Below are 21498 nucleotides of genomic sequence, written 5' to 3'. Positions count from 1 at the left end.
ATTAGCTTGGTCTTAGTAGCTTTAAAGGGATAGTTAACTTTTTTTAAAAGTTAACTTATTTTACAGACTTACCTACAGTGTTGTCATCTTGTCCAAACTGCTTTTAAGTTTGTTCGTTGGTTATTTACCAGAATCTCCTGGCTAGCATTTTTGGAGCATGTAGCAGTGTATGGAAATTGATTGTATCAGTTCAAAAACACAAAAAAAGTGGCCTATATCTCTTTAATGGTGAAATCTGAGTAACCATCGTTACACCCAGGTTTCTGCCAGTTCAACTCATCCATGCTGCAGTCTCTGTGCAAAACACTCATTGTTGACAGCCGAAAGCCAATAACCTGAGCGGGTTACCTTGGAGAAGAGTCCGAAACAAGCCAGCCTGCTAATGATGCAGAAGGCCTCAGGGGGGCGCGCTCCCTTGCCGTGGGGCTAGGCGAGAACAATGGAGAAACAGACAGAGGAATAAGGAGACATTTGTCACACTATAATAAATCTTAAGGTAGAGCATCTGAAGTGAAAAACCAAAGTGAAACTTACCAGTAACCTTCTGCAGTATCCATTCCTTCTACTGCCATCGATCTCAGTCAAGACAAAGGAGAATGTCTCACTAGAGAAATGTGTGAAAGCATTTATATTTGATTATCAATAACACACCCAGCTTTCCCACTAGGAAAAATTCTGGACATTCATATCAGGTGCAGCGTTACCTGTGGTACTCTGTTAGGGGGGCCCAGCTGATCCCCTCAGGGAAACAGAAGAGCGTGATGGCCTTCAGGGTCTTTTCTTCCTCCTCTCTTTGGAATCTCACCATCCCATCCCTCTGAGTGAGAGTGAGAGACAGAGCGACCGAGAGTTGGAAAGTATTCAGACCCCTTCCCTTTTTCCACTGTGTTACATCCTTTTCCTCAATCTACACACAACACTCCATAATGAAAAAGCGAAAACAATTACTTTTTCACAAATCTATTTTATTTTAACTACCTTATTTCCATAGGTATTCAGACCCTTTATTATGACTAGAAATTGAGCTCAGGTGAATCCTGTTGCCATTGATCATCCTTGAGATGTTTCTACAACTTGATTGGAGTCCACCTGTGGTAAATTCAATTCATTTGACTTTTTTTGGAAAGGCACACACCGGTCTATATAAGTTCCCACAGAACTGGGGAAGGGTACCAAAAAATGTCTGCAGCATTAAAGGTCTCCAAGAACACAGTGACCATCATTCTTAAATGGAAGAAGTTTGGAACCACCAAGAACTGGCCAAATTAAGAAATTGGGGGAGAAAGGCCTTTGTCAGGGAGGTGCCCAAGAACCCGATAGTCACTCTGACAGAGCTCCAGAATTCCTCTGTGGAGATGGGAGAACCTGCCAGAAGGACAACAATCTCTGCAGCACACCACCAAATCAGGCCTTTATGTTCAAGTGGCCAGATGGAAAGGCACCTAAAGGAAAACAAATTCTCTGGTCTGATGAAACCAAGAGTGAACTCTTTGGCCTGAATGCCAAGCGTCACGTCTGGAGGAAACCTGGCACCATCCCTATGGTGAAGCATGGTGGTGGCAGCATTATCCTGTGGGGATAGTTTTCAGTGGCAGGGAGACACGTCAGGAGAGGGAAAGATGGACTGAGCAAAGTACAGAGAGACCCTTGATGAAAACCTGTTCCAGACTGCTCAGGACCTCAGACTGGGGCAAAGGCTCACCTTCCAACAGGACAACGACCCTATGCACACAGCCAAGACAACACAGGAGTGGCTTCTGGACAAGTCTCCGAATGTCCTTGAGTGGCCCAGCCAGAGCCCGGACTTGAACCCGATCTAACACCTGTGGAGATATCTGAAAATAGCTGTGCAGTGACAATCCCCACCAAACCAGACAAAGCTTGAGAGGTTCTGCAGTGAAGAACGGGAGAAACTCCCCAAATACATATGCCAAGCTTGTAGCGTCATACCCAAGAAGACTTGATGCTGTAATTGCTGCCAAAGGTGTTTCAACAAAGGACTGAGTAAAGGGTCTGAATACTTAGGTAAATGTGATGTATTAAATAGGTAAATGTATCTCAAAACCTGTTTTTGCTTTGTCATTATGGGGTATTGTGTGTAGATTGATTAGGGGGGGAACGATTTAATCCATTTTAGAATAAGGCTGTGACGTAACAAAATGTATAAATGGTCAAGGGGTCTGAATACTTTCCGAATGCACTCTAATGAGCATTCTAAGATCAACTAGATCTCTGCCTGTGTTATTGTGAGTGCTCTGCCGTTTAATCACAACTTAGTCCACTACTGGATGCCTGTCTGATGTTTAGCAACCCTCCTACTTTCCTTGCTGAAGGCCTACCTGAACTATTTTATCCTACCTCCCTTTTAATCTTCAAGGACTTCCAATGCACTTTTAATTTCTTCACATTTTTCCTTCATATCCCTTTCAGGAGACATGCAGTGTGTCCAACTAGCGGACTCACCTTGGGGAACTGGTAGGTGATCTGCGGCTCGTAGGCCCCCTCTTTGGACTTCTTGAGGCTGACCACCACCAGGTACTCAAAGAAGTAGTGCCCGCTCATGTAGCGCTGCTCCCGGGCTGTGGTGCCCACTGGGGCTGAATCCAGAGACTCCTGACATGGCTCCTTCACCTCTGCAGCGACAACATTGTGTTGTGTAAGCAGACGCTTACTATATAGTAACATAACATTTAGTTGTGTCTTTTTATCCACTTTGTTTTTGATAGTTAAATAAGAATTGATTAATAATCTGATCTGTCCAGGTTTTATAACACTGCGATGTTGAAAAGTGTATGCTAGCTTGCTGGAACTGGGAGCTGTTTTGGTTAGAATGCGGACATCGGCTTCAACGGCAGTGGAGAAGTGCAGTGAGAGGATTGCGGAGATATCAGGACTACTTTGATGATTACCGATGTGTGGTAGGCATTCTGGCGCCAGCGGCTGCCGTGGCATCTCCCAAGTGGGTGCTACACAGTAATGCAAAGGACTTGCTACAGTACCTACCGCATCCATAAGGAGGCCACAAAAAAAATCTAAATCTGTGTTCTTTGGAGAGGCTGAAGATGTCAGGGACAGCGAGGTGTGCCGATGGTTGCAGACCTGTCTCTGACCTCCTCCTTATAGGCTGTCTCGTCGTTGTTAGTGATCAGGCCCACCACTGTTGTGTCGTCAGCAAACTTAATGATGGTGTTGGAGTCGTGCCTGGCCATGGATCAGCGTGGCAGATGTGTTGCTACCTACCCTCACCACCTGGCGGGGGACGTCAGGATGTCCAGGATCCAGTTGCAGAGGGAGGTGCTTAGTCCCAGGATCCTTAGCTTAGTGATGAGCTTTGAGGGCACTATGGTGTTGAACGCTGAGCTGTAGTGAATGAATAGCATTCTCAAGTAGGTGTTCCTTTAGTCCAGGTGGGAAAGGACAGTGTGGAGAGCAATAGAGATTGCATTATCTGTGGATCTGTTGGGGCAGTATGCAAATTGGAGTGGGTCTAGTGTTTCCGGGATAATGGTATGTGACCCATGACCAGCTTTTCAAAGCACTTCAAGGCTACAGATGTGAGTGCTACGGATAGGTAGTCATTTAGGCAGGTTACCTTATGGTTATTGGGCACAGGGACTATGGTGGTCTGCTTGAACCATGTTGGCATTACAGACTCAAGTCAGGGATATGTTGAAAATGTCAGTGAAGACACCTGCCAGTTGGTCAGCACATGCCCGGAGCACACATCCTGGTAATCCGTCTGGCCTTGAATGTTGACCTGTTTAAAGGTCTTCCTCACGTCGGCTACAGAGAACATGATCACACATCCGGATGGTATGCATGACCCTTTGACTTGGCAGTGAAACACCCATTTTAATTGGTCGCTAGGGTGCCAGTGAAAAAAAATGTAGCTGTTCATATTCTTTCTGCCATTTAAAAAAAAAAAAAACATCCATGGGTATGCAACAATGGGTATGCAAACTATTTATTCAAAAAGTTTAGTACGAAGTCTTGGTTGAATCATTGTAATGCGCAATTCAGTCATCATGCACTGTTTGAATTAACATTTCTGAAGGCTTTCCCCAAAAAATCTTCCCAATTATATATTGACTGCCAAGTAGTAATGATATCATGATTTGCATCAATCGCAAAGGCATTTATTTAGCAAACTCTGCCATCACATGTAGCCTACTGTACATTGCACAGCACAAAAACACTGCTAGCCAAACAACAATCTCTTGCTAAGAGTGCAATTGAAGTAAAGGGCAACTTTCTTGTTTCTTGTTGTTGTTCCCAGACCTCAAACTGGATCTCCTTTAATGTGGTTTTAGCATTTGAGGTTTTTGTATTTTTTAAGTGTTATTTTGAGAGTGAAAACCTGAAAACACAACATGTTTACAATCACGAACAATAACACCTTTGAGATTGTGCAGATTCGTTCAATCAATGTAAATACGATATTGTCAACTTAAAATGTAATTACTTGTGTATGGTAGGCTATAAGCTATATTATATTCCAGGTTATATATTATAGTCTACTTGTTCAGCTCACAAATTAAAGACATAATTTGCCTGTTTTCCTGGGCCAGTAGCTTTCTGTTGGCACTGGCCTGGTGTGCCACTGGCAAATTTACCTGAATGTCAAGCTCTGCAAGGGCATGCTAATTTAAAAGATGGCAAGTCATTATTAGCCTGGTTCTGTTTGGAATACAGGTACATTATGGGACACAGGTCAGGTCATTATTGCTGTACAGCGGCAAAACATTTGCGCAACCAAATCATGTGCTGGTTCCATCAACTGAAAAAGTGATGTATTAATCTAACAGTAAATTGAATGTCCTGAAAATGTTTTGTTGTAGCCTACTACCCTATGCACTCACAGTGGCTGATGCCTATGTCGTATCTCAAAGCCATATCAAATATTTATGTTGTAAGATAATTGCTATTGAACTTAATATTAAGAGTTGAGGAAAACAAATGATACCCACAGAAAGTCGTCTCAACAACAGTTGCTTCCAAAAGCTGTGTTTTAGCCGCAATTGGATTTTGAAACGTTATACTATAGAAGCCTTTTTTTTTCGGAGCGCACATCAGGGGAGAGAGTGGCTCACTCATCACAGCTGCAGGCCCCACCGCAATGGGCCTAGGGCCTGGGCAGACACATGCATCACAGGAATCATTAGGATACTGACCAAATCATGGTTCTGGCTGCGCAGAAAAGTATTGTGTGTGTGAGAAATAGGAAGTACTTAATAGAAAACAATACGTTTTTTAATGTAACGAGACGTTTCCATGGAGCGTTTTAAGGCCTTATACTCACGATCTCTGTTGAGCTTGGCCCGGAATGAAGACCACATTGTGCTGAGCCTCTTGAGGGCACCTCTCTCAACCTCCTCATCCTCACTAGGCTGGACAGTGCCTAGAAGGGACCACCGGACCAACAGATGATTAGTAACTCCTACACAAGGGTCATGTTACCAAACGGAACAAAATTAACTGAAACCGGGAGGGACTAGGTGGACTTGTCTAATAAGAAACACTTATTTTTCTGTTGCAAAACGTAAAAAAAAATATATATTTATATTTGGAGTGCCCTATTGAACATGACCAATGCGTTACCCTGTTACTGGAGCTTTGGCACCTAAACCTCACATTCATCTGCCTTCAGATTGACCAGAGTAAAACAAGAACCCTGTGACTGATGTGCTAAAATATGGACCACTTCAAACAATGTGAAATCATAAAATGTACAACAATGGAAACAGCTTAAGTAGAATATTGCAATTCTGTGCTCTGACCTTGCTCATAGGTTAGTCATCAGCAAACTAATCTACGCTCAAACAAGAAAACACTGGAGGCACCTGTGGAGCGTTATCATTACATCTCTAATGTGTGTATTTTCCCTTTAAACTTTTGATACCTTTATTTGGTTAACAGTATGCTTTTATGGTTACAAGCCGCCTGGACCAAACAAAGCCATGGAACACACTCCTAGAGCTAAAGGTAGAGTCAAAGTGAAAAATGTGTACTGTGCCCAATAAGGCCTACTGTAACTACTCACTGAGATCACATGATGGGGCGTCTTTCTCTTTCCCATTGGCAGCACCTTGAGGTTGCTCACCTGTTCAGGGGAAAGTCATTCTGTGAAACTGGTTTGTCATAACGTTCCCATAATGCCAGAGGTTCCACCTTATTGAAACATACTGAACCAACAAAACTGTCCAGAGCAATACATAGGTTGGCTTATGGACAAAATGACCACATGGTTTGCCAGTTGATAAATTGTCCACCAATGACATTACCTAGTGTGTGTGTAACAGTTCAACCATTAACAGACACTACAGTGTTGCAGTCAACCAAAATGACTGAACATGTGTCCAATTTTATTTCCATGCTCACTATTACGGTTTACAGACCAGCACTGTGGAAACAAAAGGACAAAACATGCACAGTTCAGCTAGGGCTGGGAAATATATCGATTTTGATTCATTTCAATATATGTTTTTGCACTATATTCCAAATGTCTGTAACGCAGAATCAAGGTTTTGGGGATTTTTCATTTTGATGAGCGTTTGTCCGATTGTTCTCATGTCTTTTTCATCTCGTTTGCTCTTCCTGTGCTGTGCACCTTCCCAGTTACACCAGAGATCAGTATATAATGACAAGATGCTCATGCAATGCTTGCGTCCACATATTAAATTTACACATGCAATGTTATTCAATCATTGCACCCACACGGCTCACGTGCTCCAACAAGCGTCTGCGTTGCCAAGCGCTAAAATAGAAGTCAGTTCTATTTGTGACGGTGAACGCTGTGCAAGTCCTGCCTCTCCCATCTCCTCAGAAGCAGCAACCCGCGTGCCATGAGATCACTTCAGTCTCTGACAAGCGGTTTCAACTCGCAATTTGCATTTAAGGTTTGGTCCAACAGAATAAATAAAAAAATAAATAGGTCATATGGACACCGAAACACATTATTACAGTAAAATCATGTTCAATTTCTAGCAGAGCAAACACCACACAAAAAAAATTGATGTATCAATGAACATTCATTCAGGAAAAGTACTGTCCAGTTTGTCGCTCGCACACTGCGGTACCACATAGCGCTAGCAGCATTTTTGTTAAATAAAGATTATAAAATACTAAACAGCTAGTATAAAACATTCAAAAGCATAAAACAGTTACAAAGAATTCTCAACTAATGTAGGGCCCTTGATTTCAACATCTGAACAAAGTGGACAGGCTAGCATGCTGTTCAAACAGTTGGAGAATGGTGTTCATAATAATTCAACTGATGTGCTCTGTTAGCTAGCAAATAAGATCCAAGTTGGCTAAGCGTGAAATAAAAAATATTAGCTGGATACTCACTAGCACGTGGGCTTGTGTTTGAGAGATTGTTTATGAGACCTGTGTTAATTTTCTATAATCCCTGCTATCCCTCCAGAGTCCAAAGGTGGCGAGCTTTACACCTCTCCAGCTGACGCTTGGCATTGCGCATGGTGGTCTTAGGCCTGAGTGCGGCTGCTCGGCCATGGGAACCCATTTCATGAAGGTCCCGACGAACAGTTCTTGTGCTGACGTTGCTTCCAGAGGCAGTTTGGAACTCAGTAATGGGTGTTGCAACTGAGGACACTCTACGTGCTCCTGTTCTGTGAGCTTGTGTGGCCTACAACTTCGCAGCTGAGCCGTTGTTGCTCCAAAATGTTTCCACTTCACAATAACAGCACTTACTGTTGACTAGGGCACCTCTAGCAAGACAGAAATTTGCCGAACTGACTTGTTTGAAAGGTGGCATCCTATGACGGTGCCACTTTGAAAGTCACTGAGCTCTTCGGTAAGGCCATTATACTACCAAAGTTTGTCTATGGCGATTGCATGGCTGTGTGTTCAACTTTATACATCTGTCAGCAATGGGTGTGGCTGAAATAACCGAATCCACTCATTTGAAGGGGTGTCCATATACTTTTCAAATCCCCCAAAAGTTGTGAAAATAGTCAAGAACTGAGTTATGCCATACCTCATTTCAGCTATATAACTACCTAAAGAGCTCCAGTTATGCATTTGCCTAGTCAGCGACTCAGGCTACTTTTCCAACAGAACCACCAAATGAATACCTGGACTCTTTATTCAGTTGTCTAAACTTGTAGTAATCATGGTTGAATTACCAACTAGGGGGGCCCCATTGATTTTGTTAGTTACTCTCACTCTGGTATCGAACTGCAAACAATTATCCCCTCCCTATGGCAAAATGTGTATAATTTCTTGAAATTAGCTATAAAACTGCTAATTTCCGGCAAAATGTGTAGAATTGCTGGAAATTAGCTAGCAAACCTGCAATATTTTCTCCACGCCCTGTTTAAAATGTAGAACTGCAGTAAATTATAACGTATTTTTCTTCTCTCCCCTGTCAAGAGGGGGGCCGCTAAATGGATGTGTGGATGTGGGTATGAAGACCACTGCGGCCCCTCATGATGATTTCTGTTTTTTTTTGTGGCCCCCATCAAAGTTGCCAATCCCTGGGTTATATTGTGTTGTCTGTGTGTAAAATGGAGTTCACAAAAACAAAAATGTTTGAAAAGAGATTAAATGTCACCTAATCATTACCACATACCTACTCAACTTATTCTCACCAGAGCACTGACCGTTTCTCGCCAATTTATGCCTCTTCTCACAGTTGTCCAAATAGACTCCCTTGCTAGCTGCACTGCAGACACATTTACTAGACACATAATTTGGGCCTGACAAAGACACATTGTTGGATATCTGTTGGTCTATATAAAACCACTGAGAAACAACAGTTGGGACATTACTTATTATCATCTTTTTTCTGTCCAGCAACTGGATGTGCTTCCTTTTTCTACATATTTATTTACCACTAATTCACAAGCACTACACTTGGACTACCAAGGATGTGTTTCGTTCAATACTGCCTTTAGTTTACAGACTAAATCTCACACCTGACTCAATAAGTCAAGTAATCACCAAGCTCTTCATTATTTGAATCAGGTGTGCTAATTCTGAAATTTCCTATATAATAAGTGGAAGGTTGGGAAACTCTGCATTACACTTCAGCGCCACTATACGTGTCGCTTTGCTTTGAGGGGAGAGGTGCAGAGGGGAAGAGCATCTTTAATTTCCTCGACTATACCATTTTCGTTGATTAAGTACAATAGCTTTTTTTTCCAGCTAGTGGTTGACCTAAATGATCCTCTAATACACAAGTTGCTTTTGTTTACATTGTGAAAATAGTCAAATGTAGCTAGCAAGAGTTTCTGCTCGCTAGTAGCAATTCGACTTCATACATTTTTGTAAAATAACGAGTGGTGTATATGCAACAAATCAACTTAAATTATCATTATTTGAATTCACAATACGGAATTAATGCACGCATCAGCCATCAAGAATTGAGCATCAGCAATTCTTGAGCTTGGATGCTGCCATTGGACGTGGGCAGCAAAGCAGCTTTAATTTCAAACGAAGCATTCATTTAATGGCTGATAGCTGATGTCAATGCCCGATGGCTGTAGCGCAGCAGGGCCGCTAGAAGAACATGAGAACAGTCAGGCTTACATACTGCGTCGTAGGTGTAAAGAATTAATTCTCCATCACAGGGTGTGCTGCCTGTCCTTCAGGTTACATAACATGTTACAACATCTTCTCTTGACAGCCAGCAAGCCTCAACTCAATCCAATTAGGGATTGGTAGCTTCTCATTCTGGCAAGGTTCTCGCTCACTCTCTCTTCCTCCCTAAACCTTTATCTGTATGTAATGTACTAAAGTATTATTGCACTTGAAATATGACCATGATAGACCGCTAAAGTCAGTGATTCATGGTTTAGGTTCTGCGGTTTCAGAAATGCACTGTGATGAACCGATTACATTTTTAGCCGATACCGATATCCAATATTTTCCTTGCCAAAAAGAAAATAGACCGATATTTTATATTTTTGCAGCCTTTGAAGCATTCTAGTACAGTTAAGTAGTTGCACACGTAGCGGTCTAAGGCACTGCATCTCAGTGCAAGAGGCGTCACTACAGTCCCTGGTTTGAATCCAGGCTGTATCACATCCGGCCGTGATTGGGAGTCCCATAGGGCGGCGCACAGTTGACCCAGCGTCGTCCGGGACGTCATTGTAAATAAGAATTTGTTCTTAACTGACTTGCCTAGTTAATATAAAAAAGGTCACACACCACACTACCCAAAAGGTTATTTTGTTGGCATTTACGCATGTCCCCATTACCAGTAAAACAATCAAAAATTATTTCTTCAACTTCGATTCTGTGCTGTTTTGTTGTTCAGTCGTTTCATTCTCAACCAGGATTTCTATGGAAAGCCGTTTGGGTCTTTGCGTGTCAAAAAAGATGCATGTCAAATAACACTATTGGACGTGTAACAAGACACTGTTTCAGTAGCTATAGTTAACTATATAGCTAGGTGTCATCTAAAATAACCTTAATTTATAAGACAGTTCTTGTTTGATTAATTGTGGTCGAATCCATTGGTAAAGTTAGCAACAGTAAGGATTAGCCACAAGTGGACTTTGCGGTTAGCCTTCAGAATAAAAGTATGGCATATTATTTTATCATTTGCATCAATGACACTTTTTTGAAGGCAAACCGCAAATTCCACAATTGTGACTAATCCTTATTGTGGCTAGCTTTACAACACATAACCCGGTTCGGTCGAGCCTCACTAGCCAGATGACGCTAGCTGGCTGCTTATAACGTTAGCTTTTGGCAACAGGGTTAAGTAGCTGGCTAGCTATTTATTTTCATGAACTGAAGTTCAATTTCAATAGGCAAACAATACAATACTTACAAGGATCCCTAAATAATCGTTAAGAATAATGAAAATGACTGCAGGTTCTACTGGTCATTGTTTTCAGGCTGGTTGTATTGGTGCTAGCTAGGTACCAAGCTAAAGTTAGCTAGCCCAGAAGTTGCGGTCAAACAAATAATGCTTTATTACCAACGTGGTATTGTAAACACATCGTTCGTGGCTGGCCTTTGCAGACTTTTTTTGTACAGATTTGACAGTGCCACTGGTTATTTTTTCACACTCGGAGACCCAAACAGCATCCTATAGTATGCATGTCGTGAAGCTAATCGCAGTGACGCGATTACTGTGCAACTCCAGTAGGACAACATCTGAAAAATAGTGCACTTGGTAGTGTGTACCGGTGCTCGCCCAGTTGGCAAAAGCCAACATTACCTACGGCAGAACGGTTTTAATGGATTTTGTCTAAGTTGTCTCGCTGAAAATGTCTTACTGTTTCAAAATGACTGCTCAAGCCACACAGCACACCATGTGCGGGCTAGGTTAGGAATGTTGTGTTGCACAAAATTGTACGTGCCATTATTATGTCATGTGCCTACGCTATATAGGTATGCACGGTAGCTTTGACATCGGCGTTAAACTGGACATTGGACCGACACCGATTTTGGCATTTTTAGCTAATATCGGCCGATTCCGATATGTTCACCGATATATCGTGCATCCCTAGTCATGACTATCCTATGACGATCCAAAGGATCAGGTTAGTGGATCAGCGCACTCCCTCCGTAAACCATAGGCTGCAGACGATACCCTTTGTGGCCTAGTTTGGGTGACTTATGAAGAGTTTACCGCCCAAGAACTTTAACATCAAACAATGGACAACATATTTCATCCTCCGAATGTTGGTAATGATGAGAAATTGAATATGGGAAATTAATGTATATTTTGTGATGTCATTAAAAATCTGAAAGATGTTATAAATGGAAACATTAACTTTTAAGAGCTTTCACACAGTATATCAGACGTACATTTAAATGTTGTAAAACTTGAATGATTAAATATGAAACTATGTGAAAAAATGTAATGTACACTAAGCCACACCCTTAATGAGGTCAGAGTTTGTGTCAACATGATGGACCACCTTTCAGGCCAGAGTGCTTAAAAGGACTCACTGAGAATTTAAATACAGACCAGAGAACAAATAAACATTTAAATACAGACCAGAGAATGTGTAGGCCACTGCACGTTCTCTGGTCTGTATTTAAGCACTTTTAAGCACTCTGGCCTGAAAGGTGGTCCATCATGTTGACACAAACTCTGACCTCATTAAGGGTGTGGCTTGTTAAAACTACAAGACCAGACAGCGTGGAGCAGTGACTACCAAGCTGAGAATGGTAGGACCCTCAAACTCTCAATGAGTGAAGAAGGTAAAGACTCCAAACATTCAGTCTGCAGCTGTGTATGTAAATTAGTCTAGGACATGTGACCAAAGACGAGAGGGAAGAACAGATTCCTCACCACTGTGGTACACCTGAAGTATCAATTCTAAAAGAACACTCCCAGACAGAAGCCTACAACTAAGGACAATGTGACCTCTGGTGGACAACCAGAGACTTGCGTCAAACCACCTCCCGTAGCCGGGATCGAGTGGTTTCAGAGAGAACAAAGACAGACATCTACCTGTAAATATATTGCGTTTCTAATCCGAATGAGTGGTTGTCAGGGTGCTAAGTATTATGTTTATGGTGAGCATAGCTTCCAAATGTATGTATGATAAATTTACTCTGTCTATACCCCTCCCATTGCGTAACCAAACTGTCATGCTTTTGCCGATTAATGCTGACACCTTAAGTCTAAGAGCTTCCACCAACATTTACACATTCCTTTCAAAATTCTTCACGCTCTGTCAAATTGGTTGATCATTGCTAGACAACTATTTTCAGGTCTTGCCATAGATTTTCAAATAGATAAGTCATAACTAACTCGGTCACTCAGGAACATTCACTGTCCTCTTGGTACTAATGTAGATTTGGCCTTGTGGTTTAGGTTCTGCTGAAAAGGGAATTCAGTGAACTTGCCTGTGCTTTGCTCTTTTTTTTTTATCCTGAAAGTCCCTAGCCCTTAACAATGACAAGCATACCAATAACATGATGCAGCCACCACTATGCTTAAATACTGAGTGGTACTGAGTAATGTCTTGTATCTGCTGCAAACATAACACTTTATTCAGGACAAAAAGCAAATTACTTTACCAAATTTTTTTGCAATATTACATTACTGCCTTCTTGCAAACAGGAAGCATGTTTTGGAATTTTATATTCTGCACTGGCTTCCTTCATTTCACTCTGCCAATTAGGTGAGTATTGTTGAGTAACTACGAAGTTGGTCCATCCTCAGTGGTTTCCTTCCTCTCTGGCAACTGAGTTAGGAAAGACACCGGTTTCTTTGTAGTCACTGGTTGTATTGATACACCATCCAAAGTGCAATTAATAACTTCACCATTCACAAAGGGATATACAAGGTCTGCTTTTTTTTATTACCCTTCTACCAATAGGTGGGCCTTCTTTCCAAGCCTCCCTGGTCTTTGTGGTTAAATCTGTGTCGATAATTCACTGCTCGACTCAGGGACCTTACAGATAATTGTATGTGTGGGGTACGGAGAGGAGGTAGTCATTCAAAAATCATGTTAAACACTATTGCACACAGTGAGTCCATGTGATAAGCAAATCTTGACTCCTGAATTATTTAGGCTTGGCATAAAAGGGGTTGAATACTTATTGATTAAAAAGCATTTCAGATTTATAAAGAATAAGTAACATTTTCAAAAAAACAATTCCGCTTTGACATTATGGGGTATTGTGTGTGTGTGTGGCAGGCAATGTAAATATGTTTTTTTATTAAGGCTGTAAAACAACTAAATGTGAAAAGTCAAGGGGTTTGAATACTTTCTGAAGGCACTGTATGTTAGTCCGTTACTATCAAATCATAGCAGTTATGGGCCTAGGACCTATAACAGGAACTTGTTACAGCCTTTGAAGATCAAATACATCAAGAGTGAACATGTTCTGAAGCCCAAAACTTTGAACATAAGTTGGCCACAAAAAGCTCAAATTAAAGGGCTCATTTGTTTGACGGTTTGTTTGATGCACTAGTATGCAAAATCCTAATCATTATTTACAAGCCTAAATTCACATAGCATTCATGTAAATACGTACACCGAGTGTACAAAACAGGAACACCTGCTCTTTCCATGAGACTCAGCAGGTGAATGCTATGATCCATTATTGATGTAACCTGTAAAATCACTTTCAGTGGAAAAGACAGGTTAAAGACTTTAAGCCTCGAGACAATTGAGACATTGTATGTGCCATTCTGGGGGGCAAGGCAAAATATGAAGTGCCTTTGAAAAGTACCTGGTGCACTGGTTTAGGTGTGTGAAACGCAACGCTGCTGAGATTCACGCTCAAGTATCCCGTGTTTGTCAAGAATTCTCCCCCACTAGGGATGGGTAATCGAGAAGGACGTCAAAATTCTCTCTTTAACCAGAGATCACATTTTGTTCAAATACTATAAAACCATTTGTTCGTAATTGATGTCTTGAAGAAAACGTTGATGTGCGTTGACTCCACTGTTCCATTTGGGACACAACAAAAAAGAAACCAAGCATCACAGTTCAGCTCCCTACATTTCCTTTCCCCTTCATGTCTTACTTAATTGCGTTCAGACCACTCCCTCCACACACGCATGCTGAGTGCACATACGCTTTTATAGGCATTTACTTCTGCATCTACCTGATGGGATACACAAGCTAAATTCCTTGTCAAATGACAAGTTTTAACACGTTCAAAATGGACTGGTGAACGGAAGGAAATGGACAGATTCAAATGAGTGGATTTGGCTATTTCGGATACACGTGTGTGTATAAGGTAGTAGTTGTGGAATTGTTAGGTTAGATTACTCGTTGGTTATTACTGCATTGTCGGAACTAGAAGCACAAGCATTTCGCTACACTCGCATTAACATCTTCTAACCATGTGTGTGACAAATCACATTGGATTTGAGTGTAACCACAGACTGCTGAAGCAACACTATAGCAACGTCAGCATAAGAACTGTTCGTTGGGAGCTTCATGAAATGGGTTTCCATGGCCGAGCAGCCGCACACAAGCTTAAGATCACCATGCGCAATGCCAAGCGTCAGCTGGGGTGGTGTAACTCTCGCTGCCTTAAACTCTGGAGCAGTGGAAACGCATTCTCTGGAATGATTTTATTTAACTGGCTTGCCTCCTTAAATAAAAAAGGTTAAGAACAAATTCTTATTTACAATGACGGCCTACCCCAGCCAAACCCGGATGACACTGGCCACCCTATGGGACTTCCAATCATGGTCAGATGTGAAACAGCCTGGATTCGAACCAGGGACTGTAGTGATGCCTCATGCACTAAGATGCAGTGCCTTAGACCGCTGCGCAACTCGGGAACCCCCGATATGATGAATCATGCTTCACAATCTGTCAGTCCGATGGACAAATCTGGGTTTGGTGGATGCTAGGAGAACGCTACCTGCCCGACTGCATAGTGCCAACTAAAGTTCGGAGGATGAATAATGGTCTGGGGCTGTTTTCATGGTTCAGGCTTGGCCCTTAGTTCCAGTGCTACATCATACAATGACATTCTAGACGATTCTGTGCTTCCAACTTTGTGGCAACGGTTTGGGGAAGGCCCTTTCCTGTTTCAGAATGACAATGCCCCTGTGCAAAAAGCGAGGTCCATACCGAAATTATTTGTTGAACGGTGTGAAAGAAGTTGACTGGCCTGCACAGAGCCCTGACTTCAACCCCATCGAACACCTTTGGGATGAATTGGAACACCCACTGTGACAGGGCTTAATCGCCCAACATCAGTGAATGATGTTCGACAAGCAGGTGTCTCCATACCTTTGGTCGTATTTCATCTCCACTTCCTAACATCAAAATAATCAACAGCGTGACTCCACGTTTACTTCTATATGATAATTATATCAATATTTGCGCATAAACGCGTTTTCACTGCCATTTCTAGCAATTTAACAAAGATTCCCCCATGTTGAAGAAATTGTCTGCATTTGTAAAATTGTAGCGAAACGTCCCGTTTCCTGGTATGACTTAACTCATGTAAAAACGGTGGATGGAACGAGGTCGTAGGAAATAAACACTTTCAGAAAACCTAGTGTCAAAATGTAAATGTGGTTGAAGCGTTACCATTACCCATTTAGGTAAATTGCGCATTAATACACTGATGACAGGCCTGCATGCCCTTCCACCTATATATCAGGTAGCCCTCAAAAACCTTCATGGATAAAATGTTAGAATTGACTAACATTTGACATTCTAATTCCCATGTGCCAACATATCGCCACGGGCAGTGCCATTATGAAACTTGCACTCCTGTAGACCTGAAATAATTAGATGGTGAAACTTGCTTCCAACCAATCACACAAGCAAAGTAATTCCGCCATTGTTAAATATCAGGACAAGGATCCTGCAAATAATATTTTTTATAGTTGAAATACATTTAGCAGGCAGACATTTCGAATTAGTTCTACATGTGGGTGGAGTGGCGCTTCATAGTTACGTTGACATCACCATCCACGTGTACCGTAAATTATTAGTTAAATAAAGGTTCAATAAAAAAAACAACGTTTCCATTTTTGTCGCAAAGACAAGTTAGACAAGATAAATTGTCGATCTTAAAAGAAAATGTCTCATCTGCGGTTTCCATTACACAAGGCGCAAATATTTGTTTGTTGCGACGTTGCTTTTGTCGAATAAACTGGTCAATGGAAACCTGCCTGCTGTTGGCACCGCCGGAACGCGAGTAGCGACTTGATTGAAGACACTTTTTCAGTAAATGTACACTTACATTTTTACAAACCTTGTCATACAATCAGTCATTCATTCTCAATGCGAACATGTTTAAAACGTTTTAGCCAATAAATTAATGTCATCTACTCACTCGATCTCTGCGTGAAGTTGTTTAATCCATGTCTTTTTCGAATCCTTCTCGATACCTCTCCACTCATAGCTCACACAGGTATCAACGTTGAGCCTCTTATCTCCCTGGACTGCTTGTCGTTTCTCAAATTAATATGTATCAACCACATTCATCATGGCAACACAAGGAGAATAGTCGCACAAGTAACGCATGCTGTTGCTCAATGTTCACGTGTTGGCTTCTCTGGGAATTGGAGAGATGAACGCACCAAACTGTACAGTGCGCGGAGCCTATGGTTCGATCAATTGTCAGTGTCTCACGTGGAAGTGCTTCATCCGATACAATTACGCTACCAATGCATAACTATTCATTTGATAACTAGAATTACAGCTAATTTCATCTGGTGAGTCGAGATGAGAATCAAATAAAATTGACATAGGATAGGCGACAAACATATCAGACAAACATATTTCATCCCTAATAAATCGTTTAAAACTTTTCTTAGATATCCTTTTTTGTTTTCAGTGCAGTTATGTAGGACAGCTCATAACTATTAATTAGCCTTTACAATACTGACCAAATAAACGCAACATGTAAAGTGACAGATCCCAGAAATGTTCCATATGCACAAAAAGCATATTTCTTTCAGATTTGGTGCACAAATGTGCTTACATCCATGTTGGTGAGCATTTCCACTTTGCCAAGATTATCCATCCACCTGACAGGTGTGGCATGTCAAGAAGCTGATTTAAACAGCGTGAGCATAACACAAGGCCACTCAAAAATGTGCAGTTTTGTCACACAATACAATGCCATGTTTCAAGTTGATGAGCATGCAATTGGCAGGAATGTAGGAATGTCCACCAGAGCTGTTGGCAGAGAATTTGTTCCTTTCTATGCCCTTGGAGACCAATGTCGTTTTAGAGAATTTGGCAGTACATCCAACCAGCCTCACAACCTCAGACCACGTGTAAGCGTTGTATGGGAGAGCGGTTTGCTGATGTCAATGTTGTGAACAGAGTGGCCCATGGTGACAGTGGGGTTATAAACTCAGCAAAATAAGAAATGCCCCTTTTTCAGGACCCTGTCTTTAAAAATATCATTTGTAAAAATCCAAATAACTTCACAGATCTTAATTGTAAAGGGTTTAAACACTGTTTCCCATGCTTGTTCAATGAACCATAAAAAATTAATGAACATGCACCGGTGGAATGGTCGTTAAGACCACCTTGAGCTAGCAACGAGCTAGACTCTTTATTGTCCATACGGAGCCCCGCCGATCCATCACAACTGGTCTGCCGACGTGGTCGCCCAATGTGGTCACAGCGGGCTTTTCTGTTGCGATGCCGCTGAAGACCCATCTTCTTGCCCTGGCCTGCTAGCTCTCTAAGCGCCGTGTCTCCCACTCACCTAGCGTAGTACTGACTACTGAACGGCTCCCTGACTCACCTATTGCTGTTCTTTGGACCCTATGATCACCCGGCTACACAGCTGATGGCCCCTGGACTGTTTCAATAACACCGTACGTCATTTTGTTTATCTGTCAGCCCCAGCCTCGAACTCAGGTCCTCTATGTACCTAACTGACCCGCTCTGCCCATTCATCGCCATTTACCCGTTGTCTTAGCTCTCCTGATCAACACCTGTGACTGCTTTATGCCTCACTCTAATGTTAATATGCCGTGTCTACTGCTATTTCAGCTAGTCCATATTGTTTTATTTCACTGTAGAGCCCTCAGTCCCACCCACCTTGCCCACCTTGCCTTAGCTCTTTTGTCCCACCTCCCACACATGCAGAGACCTCACCTTGCTTAACTGGTCCCACCAGAGACAAAACATCGTCACTCAACGCCTATGTTTACCTCCACTGTACTCACAACCCACCATACCCTTGTCTGTACATTATACCCTGACTCTGTTCTACCACGCCCAGAAATCTGCTCCTTTTATTCTGTTCCCAACGCACTAGACGACCAGTTCTTATAGCCTTTAGCCATACCCTTATCCTACTCCTCTGTTCCTCTGGTGATGTAGAGGTTAATCCAGGTCCTGTAGACCCCAGTACCACACCTATTTCCCAGGCGCTATCATTTGTTGACTTCTGTAACCGTAAAAGCATTGGTTTCATGCATGTTAACATCAGAATCCTCCTCCCTAAGAATGTTTTATTCACTGCTTTAGCTCACTCCACCAACCCTGATGTCCTAGCCGTGTCTGAATCTTGGCTTAGGGAAGGCCACAAAATTCTGAAATGTCCATCCCCAACTACAATATTTTCTGCCAAGATGACAACCCCGCCCTCTTTGGCAGTTATATCTACTGTAGAGAGAGCCTGCAGAGTTCTGTATCCAGGTCTGTGCCCAAACAGTTCGAGCTTCTACTTCTAAAAATCCACCTTTCCGGAAATAAGTCTCAGTGTTACCGCTTGCTATAGACCCCCCTCAGCCCCCAGTTGTGCCCTGGACTCCATATGCAAATTGATGCCCCCCATTATCTTCAGAGTTCGTACTGTTAGGTGACCTAAACTGGGATGTGCTTAACACCCCAGCTGTCCTACAATCTAAGCTAGATGCCCTCAATCTCACACAAATTATCAAGGAACCTGCCAGGTACAAGCCCAAATCCATAAACACGGGCACCCTCATAGATTTTATCCTGACCAACCTGCCCTCTAAATACACCTTTGCTGTCTTCAACCAGGATCTCAGCGATCACTGCCTCATTGCCTGCGTCCGTAATAGGTCCACTGTGAAACAACCACCCCTCATCACTGTCAAACGCTTCATAAAACACTTCAGAGAGCAGGCCTTTCTAATCAACCAGGCCCGGGTATCCTGGAAGGATATTGACCTCATCCCGTCAGTAGAGGATGCCTGGTTATTCTTTAAAAGTGTTTTCCTCAACCTCTTAAATAAGCATGCCCCATTCAAAAAATTTAGAACTAAGGACAGATATAGCCCTTGCTTCACTCCAGACTTGACTGCCCTTGATCAGCACAAAACATCCTGTGGTGTTTTGCATTAGCATCGAATAGCCCCCACAATATGCAACTTTTCCGGGAGGTTAGGAACCAATATACACAGGCAGTTAGAAAAGCAAATGCTAGCTTCTTCAAACAGACATTTGCATCCTGTAGCACTAACTCCAAAAAGTTCTGGGACACTAAAGTCCATGGAGAGTAAGAGCACCTCCTCCCAGCTGCCCACTGCACTGAAGTTAGGAAACACTGTCACCACTGATAAATCCATGATAATCGAGAATTTAAATAAGCATTTTACTACGGCTGACCTTGCTTTCCACCTAACTACCCCTACCAACAGCTCTGCACCCCCCGCAGCAACTTGCCCAAGCCCCCCTGCTTCTCCTTCACCCAAATCCAGATAACTGATGTTCTGAAAGAGCTGCAAAATCTGGACCCCTACAAATCAGCTGGTCTAGACAATCTGGACCTTCTCTTTCTAAAATTATCCTCCAATTGTTGCAACCCCTATTACTAGCCTGTGCAACCTCTTTCGTATCGTCTGAGATCCCCGAAGATTGGAATGCTGCCGTGGTCATCCCCCTCTTCAAAGGGGGAGACACTCTATACCCAAACTGTTACAGACCTATATCCATCCTGCCCTGCCTTTCTAAAGTCTTTGAAAGCCAAGTTAATAAACAGATCACTGACCATTTGGAATCCCATCGTACCTTCTCCGCTATACAATCTGGTTTCAGAGCTGGTCATGGATGGACCTCAGCCACGCTCAAGGTACTAAACGGTATCATAACCGCCATCGAGAAAAGACAGTACTGTGCAGCCGTATTCATGGACCTGGCCAAGGCTTTTGACTCTGTCAATCACCACATTCTTATCGGCAGACTCAACAGCCAGTCTTGGTTTCTCAAATGGCTGCCTCGCCTGCTTCACCAACTACTTCTCAGAGTTCAGTGTGTCAACTCAGAGGGCCTGTTGTCTGGACCTCTGGGGCGTCCGGACCTCTGGGGTGCCACAGGGTTCAATTCTCAGGCTGACTCTTTTCTCTGTATATATCATTGATGTCGCTCTTGCTGCTGGTGATTCTCTGATCCACCTCTACGCAGACGACACCATTCTGTATACTTCTGACCCTTCTTTGGACACTGTGTTAACAAACCTCCGGACGAGCTTCAATGCTATACAACACTCCGGTGTCCTCCAACTGCTCTTAAATGCTAGTAAAACTAAATGCATGCTTTTCAACCGATCGCTGCCCGCACCCGCCGGACTAGCATCACCACTCTGGACGGTTCTGACTTAGAATATGTGGACAACTATAAATACCTAGGTGTCTGGTTAGACTGTAAACTCTCCTTCCAGACTCACATTAAGCATCTCCAATCCAAAATTACATCTAGAATCGGCTTCTTATTTCACAACAAAGCCTCGTAAAACTGACTATCCTACCGATCCTTGACTTTGGCGATGTCATTTACAAAATATCCTCCAACACCTTACTCAGCAAATTGGATGTAGTCTCACAGTGCCATCCGTTTTGTCACCAAAGCCCCATATACTACCCACCACTGTGACCTGTGGGCTCTCATTGGCTGGCCCTCGCTTCACATTTGTCGCCAAACCCACTGGCTCCAGGTCATCTATAAGTCTTTGCTAGGTAAAGCCCCGCCTTATCTCAGCTCACTGGTCACCATAGCAACACCCACCCGTAGCACGCACTCCAGCAGGTATATTTCACTGGTAATCCCCAAAGCCAACATCTCATTTGGCCGCCTTTCCTTCCAGTTCTCTGCT

The 21498-nt window shown here is 42.6% G+C and overlaps 1 protein-coding gene across 3 annotated transcripts in view; it reads right to left on the bottom strand.

Moving 5' to 3' along the window:
• Window positions 1-21498, bottom strand: part of LOC110491855 (DENN domain-containing protein 2D) — a 45463-nt gene that overhangs the window by 15132 nt on the left and 8833 nt on the right. Inside the window, exons 1-7 of one of the 3 annotated variants that reach the window (XM_036946748.1) lie at window positions 16750-17452; window positions 6041-6100; window positions 5300-5398; window positions 2464-2633; window positions 705-817; window positions 535-604; window positions 349-426 (exon numbers count right to left, since the gene is read on the bottom strand). In XM_036946748.1, the coding sequence (XP_036802643.1) occupies window positions 349-426; window positions 535-604; window positions 705-817; window positions 2464-2633; window positions 5300-5398; window positions 6041-6100; window positions 16750-16816 (657 nt within the window). In that variant the 5' untranslated portion in view covers window positions 16817-17452. Of the gene's footprint in view, window positions 1-348; window positions 427-534; window positions 605-704; window positions 818-2463; window positions 2634-5299; window positions 5399-6040; window positions 6101-16749; window positions 17455-21498 lie in introns of those variants that run through there. The other 2 variants (XM_021565667.2, XM_021565668.2) reach the window with 2 other exon arrangements.

Source organism: Oncorhynchus mykiss, chromosome 16 (assembly GCF_013265735.2).
Source record: "Oncorhynchus mykiss isolate Arlee chromosome 16, USDA_OmykA_1.1, whole genome shotgun sequence".
In the NCBI taxonomy this organism is placed as follows: Eukaryota; Metazoa; Chordata; class Actinopteri; order Salmoniformes; family Salmonidae; genus Oncorhynchus; species Oncorhynchus mykiss.
The sequence above is the reverse complement of the archived record's forward strand: the minus strand, read 5'-3'. Positions and strand labels throughout refer to the sequence as shown.